We start from the raw sequence: 19,709 nt of genomic DNA on the forward strand, positions 1-19,709 counted from the left end.
GCATTGTAGAAAGTAAATCTTAGCTCTACCAGTGCCCATCACAAAGGTGACAGTCTCACACTGGTAAAATATGGCCCCCACACCCTGGGGCTAGAATAACCCCATGGACTGTAAAACATCTTTGCAGCATCCCCCTTGGTACTGGGATCAGAACCAGTCATTCTCTGGATTAATATCCCTCTGGGCCAACCATCTGTTTCTTCCAAAGCAGTGTCCCCCAGGAGCTGTGTGCCTGCTAGCAAAAGAGTTGTGGCCCAATAGTGCCTCTAGGTTGTCCAGGAGCTGCTGCGGGACCACTTTCTGAAGACAAAACAGGCACCGGGGAGAAGATATTAAAACAAAGCTCCCTTTATTAAACAACTCCGACACAAGCAGGAATCTGTGAGCTGGGCAGCAGCAATGTGGAAGGGCTGTTGAATATAAGCAGATGAAGACTGGAATCAATCAGACTCACTTTTCTTAGTATAAAACACCCCTTTCCTCTAGTGGCTGCCGCTCTCCAGCAGCCTGGCCATAGTGTCCTGAGCCAGGTGGGATTAGAGATTTTCTTCCAAAGTCACTGGAGTGAAGCCCCATTCCATTCCAACCTCTCTGTGACTTTTTGAAGACAACTCAGAGGGAGGTCTCTCCTGGAGCACCTTGGAGGGTGAGCTGAAGTTTCCAGTATAACAGAGTGAGGTTGTTCCCTGGTGAGAACACCAAAACCAAAAGCTCCATCAAGGCCCTGGGAAGACGGTCCCTCTGTCGCAGGCAGTCCTCAGCCAAGAGCTTCCCTCCTGGAGCTTGGATGGCCCTCATGCCCGGGACACCTGAGGCCATGCAGACTTCACCAGGGGCTCTGCAGACCCAAAGCTTAGCTGACTCTGGAGAGTTGAGCTCACGGCTGTCAGCACCTCGAGAGGACATGGCGGAAAGGCACCGAGCCAGGAAAGCATGCTGAGACCAAGTAATAACACTCTAACTTTAGAACTGGGACACGCATAAGAGTGTGGATTCGCCAAGAACCAGCTTATTCTCTCTGAGTTTTTGAATGTGCAGCAAATTGTGTGTGTGTGTGTGTGTGTGTGTGTATGTGTGTTGTTTGTGTGGTATGTATTTTTGGTGTTTAGATGTGTTTGTGCATGTGTATGTGTGATGCGTTTGGCGTGTATTTATATGTGTGGCATGTGTGTGGTGTGTTATGTGGTACGTGTGTGATGTTTGTGTGTGGTGTGTATATGCGGAGCAAGGGAAGGTGACTGAGCTTTGAAATATCATCTGAAGAAAAACCAAGAAAGACAGAAGTGAAGCAAAGCTAGCATCCTAAGGAACAGAAGGGAGACCTAACGACTCATATTATCCTGTTAATTTATACCATGGCTCTGTACAAAAATAAAAAGGTTCTTTTAAGATTAACAATTTAAATAAATATTTGATAGAACTTTCTTTCTTGTTTTTATAGCTCATCTTTGGGGTTAATGTTCAGTTCATGCTTTCCTTGCTGCTCCTGATCCAGGATTGCAATCACTTCATCGGCCTTTATTCGTTCCTACAAAGAAGACAATTAACAAGTTTCTGTTATAAGCATAGTAATCAATCCCAGTGGCAGATGCTTCCTGAACACTTCCAGGCATCCATATGGGCATGGATTGGTGCTAAATCCAGTTAAGGATGAAACCTCATCTTCATCTCCTTTGTCCTAAGTAATTATTTTCCATGATTTCTCTCCTGCAAAAAAAGTCTTGCATATTCAACCACTTCCTACTCTTGCTACTTCATGGTCTCATAAACATCTCCAGCTCAGCTCAGTATTCTAACTGAATGCACCTTTTCTCCCCCCACAGACCTATTCTGTTCCTCAGATACTAAATCTCGCAGTAAAGCCGCTGCCTTCCCATTTGCTATAATAGCCTGACCATGGATTCCTGCATCTGATAAGCCATTTGGTCCTTTCCATTTTGTCTCTTATTTCTGCCCCTTTCTTTTCCAGGCATAATACTGTGGCTTTATTTTGGGCCAGGGTTTCTCAAACTTGGCACTGCTGACATTTAGACAAGATCATTCCTTGTTGTTGCGTGTGTTTGTGTGTGGAGAGAGGGTCAGGTGCATTGTAGAATGTTCAGCAATGTCCCTGGTCTCTACTTACTACAGGTAGCCAACAGGATGTCTCCCTAAGTTGTGATGACCAAAGTGTCCCCAGACATTGCCCAATGTGCCCTAGGCAAAGCTCCTTCTTAACAGCCACTGGTTTAGGTCCACTTTATTTCCTAACTTGGTTGCATCAGAAACTTCCAAATTGGACTCCTTGTTTCACTACTCACAAGCTTCTAATACTCATGTGCTTTTCTTGGGTCCTGCTTATAAACCTGGCCATATCACTCTGCTGCTCAGTACTCACACCCTTGGCTTCCAATGGCTTGAAGGTCTGGGTTTATATTTCTCTGTGTGCTTATAAGGAGCTCACTGATTTAGACCTTTCTGTGTCATCAGCCTTACGTTGTTTTCTTCCCTCTCCTCACCTTACACTCCAACTTCCTGACTTACCTCCTGAACTCTAAATAACTCTAAGAACTGCCAAGTCCTAGTCTGGATTAAATATCCTTCTGGATGTTGCCATTGTATCCTGTGTTTTCTCTTATCTCACACCAACCAGCCATAGGTCTAGCCGGTCGACCACCACACTGCATCTCAAACCTCCCACATCTTTCATATTCTCTGTCATTACTCTAAGTCCAGATATCAGCTAAAGTAATCTTCTGGATCTGGTCATTCCCAGAACTGAGGGAGCAAACTGGGAGGAGGAGGATACAATGGCTTCCTTGCAGTTAGAATGGATTTCAAAGTACTGATCCAACCTGGAAAATGTGGACCTGCTTTCTCTGTTCTCCTTCTGTACTATGCGCCATCTTGCATGCCATAACCCAGTCACTCTTCTTTGTTTTTTGTTTTGTTTTGTTTTTTAATATTTCTTTCGTGGCAGGGAGGTTGTTTGCTTGTTTTTGATTCTGGAAACCCAACTCAGGGCCTTACCAATGCCAAAGCATACACTCTACTGCTGAGCTACACCTCCAACACCTTTTTTTTTTTCTACCTCTCTAAGCTCCCTCTTGTCTCTGGGCCTTTGTGTTGTCATCTGAGCCTGAAATGCTCTTCTCCAGATGTCTGTTGGCTCTTCTTGTCACTGGGGTTGCAGCTCACATGTCACTCTCTTGGCGAGAACTCACATTGTGACAGCCCATTTTTCTCAAATCAATTACCTTGTTCCATTTTGCACACACCATTTATGACTATGAGAAATTCTCTCAATTGGTAATATTTTTGCCTATTTGTTGCCTGTCTCTGTCCACTAGAATGTAAACTTCCGGGGAGGAAGGAATCTTATCTTCTTGGTCACTCCATTTTCTAGTGTACAAAAAAAGTTACTGACATTTGGCATTTATATTCAATGAGTCAATACATACATATGAAGGTCTCCTCTAAAATGCCTCTCCTTACAGAAATCTCACTCACCCTGTAAAGATCACCTCAAACATCACCTTCTCAATGACCTTTTCCTAGCTACTTCTTTATATCCCCTGCACATTCATTTGCTACTGACAATTTCTACCACCTTCTGTATTATATTTTACTTACTTGGGCACCTGTATCATCTCTCCAAAGACTCTGAGCTCCTGGAAACCAGGGGTTAAGCCTCATCTAGTCTGTATTCCCCAGAGGTAGTCTCTAGCACAGTGTAAAGCATAGCAACTTATAAAAACAACTGTTTTATGGCCTAAAAACAAGTCTCCTTTCATGCAAGACCTCATAATTGAAAACAATGTTGACATAAAGACAACCAAAATAACCAACTGACTAAAAGTAAACTAAATTGCTGCTATAGCTTTTTTAAAAAGGCCTATTTATTAATTTATGAATACGGTAAGAAAATCTCGATGCTTATAAAAAAAAAAGAAAAACTAACACACATGCAAAGTTCTCACATCTGATGGCCACAAAATGCTATCACAATTAAGTCTCCTATGAAGGGAAAGAAATTCAAGACCTAAATATGAAATACATGAAACTCTAATGTTCTTGCATAATTTATGTTGCTAAATGCCTCTTGAGATTCTAGTGTATTTAAAGTAATCTATAATATATGGGAATCTGCCAGAACTAATGATTTTATTTTTTTGCCTTCAGGCTTTCCTCACTCAGAGATTCAATCTGAGAAAAGGTTTTTAGCCAGGGTTCCCAAACTTTGCTACACATTAGACTCACCTGGGGAGACTTTGAAACTCCTGATGCCAATATAACACTCCATAGAAATTAAATCAGAATTTATGAGGGCGGGAGTCAGTTGTTAATAGCTTTATAAAGATTACCAGGTAATTCCAATGAGAAGAAAGTTTGGGAATCAAGGCATAGACAAAATTTTTTATTGTTGAAGAGGCTCTTGCCATTTCCAACTGTGGCCACTAGATGCCGCTACTGCCTGAAGACTGGAGAAGTTCATAGTACTTTTCCATCCAAGGAGGAAACAATAGCATTGATGTTTTCTGATTAGGAAGGAGCAGGGAATTACTTTGTGTTTATTTTATTAATTTATAGTTCACTGGTAGAATAATATGTTTGAAGAGAAAGTTGGAATACAGAATTATTAAATTCCCTCTGAGTAAGGCTAAAATTCTGGTAGTAAGGCAATTTTTAAACAATTTTACTCTTCATTGTCTCTGCCTTTACCTAGGGGCCTTACTGTAGAAGGAGTGCTTCAGAGTGACACTGGTATTTTGGAGTTTACAAGGCACAGCCTAATGTCCAGAGTATACAAAGAACTCAAAAAATTAAACAATAAGAAAACGGGGCCAAGGACCTGAACAGACACTTGTCAGAGGAGGACATACAATCAATCAACAAGTACATGGAAAAATGCTCATCTCTAGCAGTCAGAGAAATGCAAATCAAAACCACCCTAAGATACCATCTCACTCCAGTAAGATTGGCAGCCATTATGAAGTCAAACAACAACAAGTGCTGGCGAGGATGTGGGGAAAAGGGTACACTTGTACATTGCCGGTGGGACTGCAAATTGGTGCAGCCAATTTGGAAAGCAGTATGGAGGTTTCTTGGAAAGCTGGGAATGGAACCACCATTTGACCCAGCTATTCCCCTTCTCGGTCTATTCCCTAAAGACTTAAAAAGAGCATGCTACAGGGACACTGCTACATCGATGTTCATAGCAGCACAATTCACAATAGCAAGACTGTGGAACCAACCTAGATGCCCTTCAATAGATGAATGGATTAAAAAATGTGGCATTTATACACAATGGAGTACTACTCTGCATTAAAAAATGACAAAATCATAGAATTTGCAGGGAAATGGATGGCATTGGAACAGATTATGCTAAGTGAAGCTAGCCAATCCCTAAAAAACAAATGCCAAATGTTTTCTTTGATATAAGGAAAGTAACTAAGAACAGAGTTGGGAGGAAGAGCATGAGAAGAAGATTAACTTTAAACATGGGTGAGTGGTGGGAGGGAAAAGGAAAGAGAAGGGAAATTGCATGGAAATGGAAGGAGACCCTCATGGTTATACAAAATTGCATACAAGAGGAAGTGAGGGGTAAGGGGAAAAAAACAAGGGGGAGAAATAAATTACAGTAGATGGGGTAGAGAGAGAAGATGAGAGGGGAGGGGATGGGGGATAGTAGAGGATAGGAAAGGCAGCAGAATACAACAGACACTAGTATAGCAATATGTAAAACAGTGGATGTGTAACTGATGTGATGCTGCAATCTGTATATGGGGTAAAAATGGGAGTTCATAACCCACTTGAATCAAAGTGTGAAACATGAAATGTCAAGAATTATGTAATGTTTTGAACAACCAACAATAAAAATTAAAGGAAAAAAATAAAAATAAATGGATACTTAAAAAAAAAAGCACAGGGAGCGGGAAATGCTGGGGAATGATATTGGCCAAATTATATTTTTATATCATGTGCATGTGCGAATATGTAACAACAAATCCCATCTGTTTGTACAACTATAATGCACAGATAAAAAAAAAGTGGGTGAAAAAATAAGGAACAAAAGGAATTCTTGGTGAAGGAGATTGTTCAGTGCTGTTGAACTTCTCAGCTCTGTGCTCTCTTCCCTGTTAGGACAGTTCTTTCTCTTTCCATGCTAGGTATCATCTTCTTTATTTCTGAGTTTAAGTGAGTCTTCCTGTATTCCCATTTCCTGTCTTCTTGATCTCTCCCTGCTCCCTGCTGTCAAGAACTAGGTTTTGTTCATCCTGTGCTCCAAGAGCCTGCCTTGCAGGGCTTTCCAGGCAATTAACAAGTCTTCTGTGAACCTGTGTTAAATGTCTGAAAGAATGCTCAGAGAACGTGGGCAAAGAACTTTTGTGAGTTCATTTTTGTTTTGTTGCAGTGCTGGAGATGGAACCCTGAGCCTAAAATGCATACACTAGGCAAGTACTCTTCCTATCTCTGAGGTACAGCCTTGGTCCTTGTTTTTGTTTTTTCTTTTTTTCTGAGACAGGCTCTTGATAAGTTGCCCAGGCAGGCCCAGAACTTGTGATTCTGCTGCCTCAGACTCCCTAGTAGCTGGTGTGAGATAGTTTTGATGGTGAAAAATACATAAGAAAAAGGGATTGTTTTAAAGCAGTTGCTGATGAAACTGGATTCAATTTAGAGACCCTAAAGAGCAAAACCAGACAGACCATCATTTTAATGAACAGATTCATTAGAACGTGGGCGGAAGAAGACTTTGCGGTCACTCAAGGTGACCCCTTGTCATGAGGCTCAACTTCCTTATTTCAGTCCACGTCGCTGACTGGGCTTCAATTGGAGCCACCAATCAGGACTTCCAAAGCAGACAACTCTACTTGACAGGACTAATCATTTGAAAGTTATCGCTTATGGTGTTCCCCAATTTTTCTCCCAGGGACTTCTACCTATTGGTGTTAATTCATGTCTCTTCATTGGTGCAGACTGCAACCCCTGCCCAAGCACATCTACAAGGATGAGATCACAGTCTTTTTTCAGGCTAAGTGTCTTCAGCTACTTCAAATACGATATTAAGATTTAATTTACTAGTAGTAATAAGTCATAAAAACCTTTCAGCTTCCCTCATCCTCTTTCACATGTTTGATAAATTATTCAGTGATCATTTAATACTTTGCCAAGAAAATAATTTAGTCTTTTCTCTTGGAGACCCACAAACTGTCATTCCTCTCTCCCAAGGCTCCAATTTGTTAACAAGCTCAATCTTGTTTAGTAACTCCCCAAGAACACTGATGATTCTATTTCTGAAAACAGCTTCACTTACTAGAAATGATCAGATTAAAAAGCTGCCTTCATAGTTCCTATAAGATATGTAATTGCCACGTCAGGACCAGATCAGGGACGTCCGTTCTTGCTTAGAAAATTGTCCTAGCATTGGAAACCAGAAAGAATTCTGTGAAAGTTTTGTCATGATGTCTTAGGATCCTGAAGGGATATGGAACAACTTAAAGGACTTTGTAGATTGATCAGTTCAGAAAGCAGGTCTAACTGGCTTTCCGAGTGTTAGGAACTCACCAATTCTCTATAAAGTGGGTTCAAGGTGAACCACAGAGCCACAGCACACCTCTGTCCTTTGGTGACTGCCTTCACCCCATGTGGGTTCTCTCCTCCAGATGAGAAGCTGATCATACGCCCACACTTTGGTTTTATAGAGGCCTGCAAAAGAAAATGACAACTAGACTTTTAAATTTTAGATAATAAACATTACCCTCTGTGAAATTATTTGGGCTAAGGTTTTAGTCAAAGAATAATGGAATGCTGGGGCTGTATAAAGAAGTCCTTTCAGTCTTTTGATCTGTAGATAAAACCTCATAAAATAAAATACAAAAAAATTAAGCAAAATATGTGGAATAGCTCATGCACCTAGTAATTGCTTAATACATGCTGTGCTAATAGCCTAGAGATTCCAAGAAGGCAAAGATTTCTTTTAATTCACTTATATAGTTTTAACATAGCAAAGCATCTGTGTGTAAGGCAGGTGTACATTTAATATTTGTGGAGTTAAAAAGAAATCAAGAAGACATCTGAGCACCAGAAAAGTCTAACTATTCATCTAGATAGTGGTTACATGAGAGCACCCTTACTAATTCCTTCATTGTGCATTTATGGTTTATACATTTGTCACAATCCAAAGATTTCTAAAAGTCAAATCTAATCCAAATGATGCATTAATCCCTTCAAACTATTGCTAGCCAGTGGTTAATCAGGCTTTGTTTGACTAGCTTCAGTGAAGCGAACATACTACCCTTGGGGTGACCTATTCCATGGCCTCTAGGTGTTTTGAGATGACTGACACAACACTTCAAAGCTTGCGCATTGCTCAGGTGGAACTGTCCAGTGATATCTAGGTAGAAAAGGGCAGTGAGGGAAAAACAGATATTGCTGGGGGCACTGGGTCGGGGTGGAAAATGGAAAAGCAGGCTCTTCAAGTTGAGTGAGCTCAAGCAACTGGATATTAGAAGCCTTGGTTGTGGTTATGAGAAGTGTCTGATGTGAGTAGAGACTATTTTTATTTTTTAGGAAATATTGAAACCTTACAAATTCTACAGTAGACCTTACGAAGTAAAGCAAAAGCAAAACAGTGAGACTGGCCATTCTACTGCATGCTAAGAGGGACCCTTCAAACGAGTTGTTTTCTGAACTGACTTGAGTTGATACAGGCCCATTAGGGGAGTTTTCATTCTCTTTGTGCATAACATGAGATGGCTGTGGTTTCTTCAATAGTGCCTTCCAGAAAAATGTCTGAAGCATTTCCTGAAGTTCTGGGATAACATTTATACTCCCAGACTGTATGAATCACACGGAAGGTCAGAGGAAGGTGGAGGAGTCAAGAAGTCAGAGGCCCAGGTATGTGTGTATGCCCACGTATGCATGTATTTTTACGCCTCTGTGTGTGTACACGTGCATGTGTGAGTATTAAGCAGAAGAGCAGAAGGGAGAAGTAAGTTTCTGGTTGTTTTCCTATTCACAATAATCAAAGAGTGATTTGTCTTTTCTAGATAGTGGTTTCTCTTAAGCAGCTGTATGGAGGTGACTGTTCTGCTGTAAATCTAGACAGTTCACTAGTTATTGGTGTCCACAGAATCAGTATGATTCCAGTTTGGCAGAGACAGAACTGCTGTGCCCTTCTGCATAGAAATAGAACAATAAATAATGTGTGAAGCCTGTGAAGTGGGATAGAAAAAGCTTTCTAGTAAGTGGCCTTGGGAGCTGGAGCTTCAAGTTCTCTGAACAGCACCCTCTGAGGAGCTGGTCAGGACTCACATGACCACACATGGTGGCCATCACTCTGTGATTACCAGTTCTTGGCGGCAACATTTTAGAATATTAAAGAAAGACTGTCAGGACAATTCAGAGTTTTCTTCCTAATGAAATTAGAAGAATTGAAAGGATATTTAAATATGAAAGATTTCAAGAAAGCTTAGGAGAACAAGTTATGGAATGGCTGAAAGCAATCAGAACTGATGCCAGGGGAGTGGGCTCTCAGGGACCCCCAGACTAACCAAACAGAGAGCTTCAACTGTCACACATGGAGGAATAAAGAAGCTTTCATTCTCTCTCTCTCTCTCTCTCTTTTTGATAATTCAATTAAAAAAGATTTTTTTTTTTTTTTTTAGAAACCACCATACTGTTTTCTAGGCTATACCATTTTACCTTCCCACCAACAGGGCACAAGGGTTCTGCTTTCTCCACATCCTCTCTAACATGTGTTATTTTGTTCGTCATATCCATTGCTTCTAATCAAGGAACTCACTTCATAGCCAAATACCTGGATTTCACTGTTTTCCCATGTTCCTACCATCGTGAAGCAATTAGAATGACTTCCTGTGTGTGTGTGTGTGTGTGTGTGTGTGTGTGTGTGTGTGTGTGTGTGAGAGAGAGAGAGAGAGAGAGAGAGAGAGAGAGAGAGAGAGAGACAGAGAGAGAGTCACATCCCTGCATCCCTGGCCCTTTTTATTTTTTGAGTCAGGGTCTCACTAAGTTGCTTAGGGCCTCACTAACTTGCCAAGGCTGTCCTTGAACTTGCAATCCTCCTGCCTCAGCCTCCTGAGTCACTGGGATTACAGGTACCCAACATCTCTCAGTATTTACAACATCTATTATTAAAGGTCAATAAAACTACAGCCACCCAATCTAGGCAAGACTATAAATGGCCTAAAACCTTCAGCAATGGAGGTGTGTCACCCCACCAGGTAAGGAATTACAGGCAGATGAGGTACTTTGTGGAAGGCAAAGGGGATACAGGAAGAATAGCAGAAGGAAGTTATAAACACCAGCCGTGACCATAAGACCAGTTACAGAACTGAGAACTAAAATCGTCATGATTATTTCTTGCTTATTTTGTTCTGAATATATGTGTGCATATATACATATATTAAGCACATCTTTGTTTTTTCTCCTCTTTTATTTCCTTAGCATGTACCTTAAGATGTATTGACTTTATATCAGTATTTAAATATGGTTAATTTTACATCATAATATTTGTCTAGAAAAGTAAACACCACTCAAGGACTTCACCTCCTCTCCTGGAGAAGGGATTAGAACATTCTCAGCTGTACACAACTTGTTGGGTGGAATTATGGGTTTGCTATTATCTTTATTTGGAGATTAAGCATGGTTACAGAGATGAAATGCATATAGAAGCTTTCATTCTCAATTCTGACATGGTTTCTACAGGAGACTGTGTTCTGGAGTTTAATTAAATAGTTACAGACATATTTTGGAACACTGCATCATAACACTGAATTTCATTTGTCACAAAGCAAACACAACTTATTAAATTTTATCTTCTTCAAACTTACACTGAGAGCCCCAAACCCTTTAATTCTTGTTCCACAAATAAATGCTATTATTTAAAATAAGCCCTTTGTCTTCCAAATATACAATTTTCCAAGTATGATTTTTACAAACAATTTTGCCTTCCATCTAACTAATGATAAAGAGCTAGAAAGAATTTGAGATGTACTTATCCTTAATCAATGTAAACATTCAGTCACTATTCAGTTCATTATACAATATCAAGATTTTTCCAAAGTAAAGGATGGAAAAACTCTAATTCTTTTTGTGGCTCTAAGTAAGATCATTACTTTTCTTTGTTTGTCCTTTGGAAGTCAAATAAGAGAAATAGAAAAGGAAAACTTTCCATTTCTTTTTGTTGAGATTGGAATAAATTTACTATGGGAAAGAGGTAAGAACTAAAAAGTTTATCTATGAATTTCTAAAATAATCCCTAAAATTTTACCCATGAATCTTAATTATCCCTGAAATGTTCTAAAAACTCTGTCATATTCATTAATATAAAGTATTGATAGGCTTTTGGGTTAAAAATTTAAGCCAGTTTCATTTACTTTTTTGAGGAGAGGTTAGATTCATTCCTTTTAAAACCATAAATTATCTGATAATTATAGATAAATAAAAGGAGAATAGTATCTACTTTGACATGGTTAAAAAGCAGTATTTCAGTTAACTTACATTCAACAGTGAATGAAACTGATTCATACATAGTATTCCAAGCATCAATTCTTTCAAACATTCAACGTCTCCAAACATGGCCACTAGGGGGAGTAGAAGCAAAGAAATCTTCTCAACCACCTGTCTGATTTTATTTGAAACTGATTTTCTCCAAAGTGTGTAAGATGGGAATGGTTTTCTACCTCAGTTTCAGTGTTAGCAAAGCTCAGAAACAAAATGACTTCTACATACAGCTTTTGCAAAAGTGATATTCTAGTGTAGGGCTTTTAAACTCCAATCAAGAACATCAATTCACTTAGTTTTCTACATTATGAAGCATCAAAACACTCCCCAAATAAATATTTAAGTTTACAAAAAAAAAAAACACAAAAAAACGGTGAATCATCACAAACTTTTAAACATACATCACTGTATTAAACTGCATAAAATATTTTTCTTAATTATAACCATATTTTTGAACAAGTTAAACCAGAATCTGCATAGAAATTCCCTTTAAACCAAAGAAATATTTATATCACCTGCAACAGCACAGTAGTGTGTCATGAAAGATACATAGATGTTGTACTGTTCAGAAAAGCATGAAGCTATGAGAGTAAAATTGCAAAACTCAGGAAAAGTTTGAGAAATGGCTTATGTAATACAAAACCTTGAAGTCCCGATTATTTAGATTTGTATGGAAGAAAGACATATCTCATAACCTATTTATAATTTATTCCCTCAGTTGGAAAAACATGTTTTTTAAAACCATTATGAATGTTCTTTGGTTTAAAGATCAAATGATGCTAACTAAACCAGGTATGGTGTTGCATGCCTGTAATCCAAGCAACTGGGGAGGCTGAGGCAGAAAGAGGCAAGTTCAATGCCAGCCTCAGTAACTTAGCAATGACCTTTCCCAAAATGAATGAATGAATGAATAAATGAATGAATGAATAAGTGAAAGGGCTGGGGATGTAGCTCAGTGGCCAAAAGAATGCCTGGGTTCAATCTCAGTACTGAAATGGGTGGGGAGAGATGCTAACTGTAGAGTCTGTAAGTGCTATGGAGGTTGGTTTTCCAAAGGCACTCGTTTGCTTAGGTGAATGTTGGTAAATTTGATCTACATATTTGTGTGTACGTGTATCGATCTCTGTAGGTTTATTACTTATACTAAAATTATATGTTTGTATTTGTTATGGTTTAGATATGAAGTGTCCCCCAAAAGCTCATGTGTGAGAAAATGTATGAAAGTTTAGAAATGCAATGATTGGATTATTAAAGGTTTAATCTAATCAGTACATTAATCCTCTAATAGGGATTAACTGGGTGCTAACTGTAGATAGGTAGAGTGTGGCTAGAAGAGGTAAGTCACTGGGGCGGGGTTCATTTGGGGTATATATTTTGTTCTTAGTGAGCAGGGTTCGCTTTCTCTCTGCTTCCTAGTGCCATGTCCTGAGCCTCCTTCCTCCACCACACTCTTCTACCATGATTTCCTGCCTCACCTCTGGCCTGGAGCAATGGAAGTGACAATCTGTTGAGTTGACTGAGACCTTTGAAACCATAAACCCCCCAAATAAATTTTTCCTCCTCAAAATAATTAACAGACTAACAGTATCAAAAAAGCTGACTAAAACAGTATTTGTACATACACAAATAATTCTGCATATGCTAGAATATAATTCTACATATGCTAGAATCGTTTTTGATCATGTAGCTAACTAGGGATTTGGAGGCCAATGTTCAATCCAAGCATGTGGAATACCCGATTACTTGAATTTATTCAGTATAATTATTTGACTTGTCCTAGACTTGGGTGACTAAGAACTAATGTTTTTATGTTTCCATCAAAGAATCAGAAAGTCTAGGTTTTGGTTCCAAGTTGAACACTAACTACCTCATCAAATCCTTATTATCTCTACTCTTTATTTATCTTCAAATTGAACTAGAAAATGTTTGTGTATGCTTCCATTTTCTAAAAGTTTATGGTTTATAAATTTACTTGGACTCTTTCCACCCCTTGAATTCTTGAGCTCAGAAGTATTTGGAATCCAGCACTCTGGAAATCCTTGGAAGAATGTAAGACAAAATAAAAAAACACTAAATAAATTTGCAGGAAGAAGCTTACTCACAGTCACAGTCTTAGCATCCATTTCAGTGAATATGAATTCTCCTCCTTCGAAGTCGTCATTCATATACAGGAGAGCACTAAAGAAGAAAGGGAGAGCCATTCATAGGACAATATGCTCAGAGTATCATCACTGTGGAACACGAAGACAGGTAATAAATGGGCTACCTGTTGAGTAAGTTGCCTTTGAACTAGACATCACAATATTTGACCCACCAGACCCTTGAAGGTAAGATCAGATATACTTTGGGTTATACCTCTAAAGGGTTTATTAATTCTACTTACATAAAAGTTCTAATCATATTTCAAAGCTCAGATCACATTTCACTTCCTCCAAAGAATATCTAACTAGATTTAATTTAATGGAGCCCTCTGAACCCACCCACATTGCTTCTAACTCTCTTCTTCTCTCACATACTAGTAACTACTTTTTCCTTAATTACTTGGACCTTGGCCCTGCAGAGAGGGGGTGCTAAAAATTATTTTAGAATAAGAAAGTGTCATAATAATTAACACACTATTATACACCTGGAGACTACGACTCCTGATTCTTTCCTTTATAGACAAATATATCTTTCAGCATCATAAAAGAGTATTTTTTTTCTGAGTTTCTGTTTTGTTGTTTGCAAAATGCAACATAGTTCTTCAAATGTGTGAGTCATTGATAAGTGATATGAGAAGATCCCAGGTATACTAGGACACCATGACTTTGTGTTCTCAGACTGAGATGTACATACCCAAAAAGGGTATGCCTCAGTGAAAACACAATGATTTAAAAACAACAACAACACAACACAACACAACATACACTCTCCTTGGTAGGAGGAAAATGTGCATGATTTTGAAGATAAAAATGAAGTTGTCACTTCTCAGCTATGGAAGCTGCTTCAGATTACTTGAGAATCTCTGCTTCACAGAGATAAAGATGACAAGCAAAACAAAATAGCTTTCCAGTTCCCATGGATTACTGTTGGGTGGGAGCTTGGTTCTGAAGGAGACTCGGGCTTACCTATAGTCCCGGAAAGTGTAAGCAGGAGGCTCCTTCCAGCATTCATTGGCTTCTGGATCCAACAGGCAGTTATCAGCATGGATGGGATGACTGAGGTCATTTCTTCTATCCTGTTGACCTGCCAGAAAAAGGAACAATATTGATTAACTGTCTTCTCTCATTCCTGGTGTCCTTTGTAAATGAGAGGATATAGATGACAGTGGGCAAGCAGTCAGGAGATGATGGTCTGGTTTTGACTTGAACTTGATGTGAAACCTTGGGCAAATCACACCTGTCTCTTCAACTATAAGCACACTCTGATAGAAATATACGTGTATAAGCTCCATGCATTTCATGGGTTGTACTTCAAAAGGATCAGGATGAAATGAAAATGAAAACAAATGATTTTGATTCAGAGGAAACTCCCCCAAGTGTTGCCTACTCCTATGGCATCTTTCCTGTGGCATTTAGGTGGGTGGAAGAGAAGATGCTCAGGAGAAATGATAATGGACATCTCTTTAATAATCTCTTTAACAAACAGCAACCATAATGTCCAGATCCCTGGTCCCTTGGAAAGAGAAGCCTAGAGAAGAAAAGTATTTTTCTGTATGATGTCAGCAATAAGGAGAAATAGATTTGAAAATATTCAGAGAGAGGGACTTCAGGAAGTTTAGGGGACCAAAAAGGAGCAAAAGAGGGATGTAAATAATAAGAAGTCCTGAGTTTCCTAAGTTGTTACAGTTCCTCCTCCTTCTCTTCCTCCTTTAGAAATATAGAACTCTTCTAAAATATTAGGCTACATGTAATAGAGCTCTGTTTTACATAGTTTAAATTCCCATTGTATTGTGGGTAGAAAGGAACAAGTTCAGGCTCTGAATTCTCACCAGACAGGGCTGTTCGGCAGACCAGGTGTGTATAGGAAAAATAAAGGGTTGAATTCAGCATGAAATAGGACTCTACGATCTTTCGAGCCTTCTCACTGATGTCATAAAACAGACGTGCACTCTTCAGTGGGACTCGGCCCTCATAACCAAACTGAAAAGAAAAGCAAAATAAAAACATTAGAAAGCAGTGGATTGACCAGTAGAATTAAAAAAAAAAAAAAAACAGGAACTTTATTTTTCCTCAGACCTGATCTTAGAGACTCCCTATCTTAGTTTATTCTCCCTATCCTTTGTAGAATGTTGGGGTAGGGGTTTCACAAGCTGTTAGATCCTTTAGTCACTTTAGTTCCATGCATTCATTTCAGTAATTAAAATATCTATGTCCTTAACTATGCATTTTAAATAGATACTTTAAATCTGAGCTCAGGCTTGCCTAAGGCTGGAAGCCTGCAATAGAAAAGAGTTTGGCAGCAGAAACTACTAAATGTCTGCAAAAAAAAAAAAAACCACTTTTGCTTCTTTTTGAGATATGTTCCTTACACATGGCTGCCCAGCAAGGGAGCACATTTACCCCCTCAGGGCCATACATGTGTATGAGACCATGGGACTAAGTCTTGGACAGTGCGTCATGAGTGTAGGAATGTAGACCCCCATTAAAATTTCATCCATGATCCTTGCATTTTCTTCTCCCATCTGCTATGTAGTGGACACACCCAAAATAACTATGAAAACCACTGGAAGATGGCAAAGATCTTCAGTTAGGCCCTTGAATGATTGTGAGGACTAGTGTTTCCTTTCCTTAATTCCACATCTCTCCCAGATGATTTAATTTTATGCAAGCAAGAAATAAACTTGTTTTGAGTAAGAAGAAAGAAAGAAAGAGAGAGAGAGAGAGAGAGAGAGAGAGAGAGAGAGAGAGAGAGAGAGAGAGAGAACAGTAGGTCAATGGGAGGGCTTTGAAGACAATACAGGGTGGCTATCTCCACACTAACTAATGGGAATACTGATGGGATCAGGGTTAGGATAAAGAGCTGCTGAAATAAGCTCTTACCAATTATAAAGGGAAACTTAAAAGCTAATTGTTTCCTTCCCTGTTCTCTCATAATACATTCTTAATTCCTCTCTAATAACACTTCTTGCTGTAAAGAATAATTACTTGTTTGTGTATGTTTTTATAAGCAGATCATGAGCTCTTTGAGGACAGAGGTTTTGTGTTTTTTTTTTTTTTAAATCAGGTACAAATTTAGTACATGTGAAGTTTAATAAATTAATGACAGAATGAAGGACTGATTAAAAACAATAAAGGTGTCTGGGCACGTGTAACTCAGAGGTAGAGCTTGCGTTTAGTATGCACCAGGCCCTGGTTCAATCCTCGGCACCCAAAAACAAATACAACAAAGTTTCTGCTTCATATTTGCTCCTGATTGTTGTATATTCTAAACTCTTCTCTTTCCTGTGTCTGTCATTCCACTAAAGCCTCTGGGTTGACACTTAGGAACCCAAACCCAAACCCAAACACAGTGAGACTTTACTTTGAGTGCCTTCAGGACAGTTGCACCTTCAAACTTTTCATTGGGCGTATGGGGTGAAGTTTTTCCTCTGTAGCCGTCACCAACAAGCATGATTCCCTGGAATCAAAAGGCAAAAAGATGTTTCATCAGTGACAACTTTCTTTTTGCTTTGGCTGCCAGAGAGATGACAATCAAAGTGAATATTCAGAACCATCCCCATTTTATTCCAGAATACAGGCATAATTAATTTTTCTAATCAAAAGAAATACCTGTATTTAGTCTTCACATTACATTTTCATAATACAATATTGAATAATGAAAATATAGTGTGAATAATGATTTTAGTAGAAATATATAGAAATGATAATAAATAGAAATAAACAGAATGCAATAATCCATATGTCAGTTGATTATTGATTAAAATAAAGGGATTTCCCCCATCGACTTTAGATGCTAGGCAGGGAACATGCTGGATGGGCATTGTCCTGGGATTAAGCCACTAGGATATTCCCATCTGCAAAAGTAAAAATCATCAGAAGCCAAAGCTAAGAAAATCTCTCCGCAATCAATGTCCTTCTCCTAAACAAAGTCAAAAGTCAGGCCTAAAAGTGAGACCAGACCATGGCTCCTCCAGGCTCATGACAGGCCCCTGCCCCATTCCATGCTCACACTGGCCACACTGTGGAGCTCCCGGCACTGCTCCTCTGACAGGACATTATCCAGGAGAACCCGCTGGGTCCCATTCAGCTGCTCTGAGTTGTAGACGAAAGTGATGTTCTCATAGAGCAGAGGGCCACCTGAAGGGACAGAGCACATTATCTTATTATCTCTCCTCAAGGAGAGAGCACAGAGCATAGAACAGCTTTGACTGGACACTTTGGGACAGACAGATTACTCAGGAAGATGGAGGCACAATGACTAATGACATCGTAGAAAACTCAAGAAACACAATATGAATTCAGGGAAAAGTCAGACATTTGAGTGCTATATTTTCCTATAGTGTCATAATAATATATTGCATGCATGTGGTATTTTGGGATAGACAAATTACACTTGATTCCCCATGATCCTGAAAAGCAAATCAGGCAACTCCTAGAATTCTCCTCTGGGAAGACTCATCCTCCTCCACAGCCCCTCATTTATACCTCTGTCATATTACAGGAGATTAATTGGTCACCTGTCAGTGTTACCCAGGCATGACATGCACCACTCACTTCACTGGCATCCACAGCAATGCCATCCCTCTGGTGTTACACCAATCTTCCGCTCCTTCCCCAGCCTCTCCCATCCCTCTGCTTAACTGGTTCCAGGAGGTCTTGTATTTGTAGTAGTTGTTTTTTCTGCTTTCTGGGTAAAGTCTTGACATTGCTTTTTCTGCACAGGAGGGTTTCCTGTAGGCTGCTCTCTTCCTAGAGAAAGCCTACAACTTTAGAGAAATTAGCTCTCTAGAGCCTCTTTGGAGTGAGATTCTTTGGGGTCACATTTTAGATGGCAAAATTATAGAATCTAGACCTAACAAGGTCCTTTCCTTATAGAGTAGGAGTGACTAATGGTGAAGAAATCTTCAGATGCAGCAGAGTGCAGACATTTTGAACCAGAAACTGAACAGAAAACATTGAAATATATATATATATATATATATATATATATATATATATATATATATATATATATATCCTTAAAACACTCCTGATAAGTATAAGGACCTGACAAGCTGATAAATACCTGAGTAAGGGCAGCTCATTCTGGAGGATGTGGGGGTGTGGAGGTACATCTCCCATCCTCCCCGAGTCTAGCAAAATAATTCCTCCCTCCTTTGCTCTCCCTCCTTCCTTCCTCTCTTCACTCCCTCTCTCCCTTCTTTCTCTCCCATGGCAGAGAGATTCTCAGGTAGCCCTTAATGATCACTGCCTCCTGACTTTCAGACCCTGGTGTAATTTGTTTCCCACAAGTGTGTGTGGGCCTGGCACCTGCTTCTCTAACCAGCTCCATGACCACATGGGGCTAAGTCACATGTGCAGAGACATCAAACTTGATGTGTGTTTCATTTCTGTAAAACAGATTACCAACCTGGGGAGTAGCACTACTTTTTTATTAGTCTAGTTAGAAAAAAAATGGGGGGCTTTATCACAGAACATGATTAAGAGAGCATGAAAAGAATGAGATAGTATTTCTAAATCTTGAGTAATGTATGGTTATCTGTTACAGCCAGTGGTCTCTAAGGAGCTCCAGTGTGAACAAATTATTTTACTGTGATTTTTTTCTACCATCTTTGTAATTATAAAACTATGTATGCTGTATTTAGTTTTATTATTTCATACTAGTATAATACCAAAAATTACTTACAAGATTAAATAAAAGCAAGACCATAAAGCCATCTAAATTCAAATTAAGAGCCCTAATAAAATGGTCGATGTTATTTCACTGAAGATAAAACAACAGATTCCACATGCATATTCTTCTAAATAATCTGGACCAGGCTCTTCTGAACCAGCATTTCTTACAACACTGTGGTGTATAATGGCATGTTCTTTCCACCACAACTTCTCTCTATAGAATCTACTTTAAAATCTTATAGTATGTGATGAATTTTGGCCTTCATCTGGCCTTAATATATTGTTTAGAAGCTTATCCCCTTCATTTATTCTTAGTCCTCAATCACTGATGTATGAATAACTGGGCCAACATGACCTTAACTGAGAAGGGAAACCTCAGGCAACACC

The 19,709-nt window shown here is 39.2% G+C and overlaps 1 protein-coding gene across 7 annotated transcripts in view; it reads right to left on the minus strand.

Moving 5' to 3' along the window:
• Positions 1-332: 332 nt before the first annotated feature.
• The window catches only part of P3h2 (prolyl 3-hydroxylase 2), a 161,977-nt gene continuing 142,600 nt past the window's right edge, over positions 333-19,709 (minus strand). For 2 of the 7 annotated variants that reach the window (XM_078043856.1, XM_005330971.5), the window contains 7 exons: positions 17,656-17,783; positions 17,008-17,103; positions 15,476-15,626; positions 14,613-14,730; positions 13,608-13,683; positions 7,546-7,686; positions 333-1,528 (listed from right to left, as the gene is read on the minus strand). In XM_078043856.1, the coding sequence (XP_077899982.1) occupies positions 1,436-1,528; positions 7,546-7,686; positions 13,608-13,683; positions 14,613-14,730; positions 15,476-15,626; positions 17,008-17,103; positions 17,656-17,783 (803 nt within the window). In that variant the 3' untranslated portion in view covers positions 333-1,435. Of the gene's footprint in view, positions 7,399-7,544; positions 7,706-11,502; positions 11,586-13,607; positions 13,684-14,612; positions 14,731-15,475; positions 15,627-17,007; positions 17,104-17,655; positions 17,784-19,709 lie in introns of those variants that run through there. The other 5 variants (XM_078043858.1, XM_078043859.1, XM_078043857.1 and 2 more) reach the window with 5 other exon arrangements.

This window comes from Ictidomys tridecemlineatus, chromosome 3 (genome assembly GCF_052094955.1).
Source record: "Ictidomys tridecemlineatus isolate mIctTri1 chromosome 3, mIctTri1.hap1, whole genome shotgun sequence".
Classification (NCBI taxonomy): Eukaryota; Metazoa; Chordata; class Mammalia; order Rodentia; family Sciuridae; genus Ictidomys; species Ictidomys tridecemlineatus.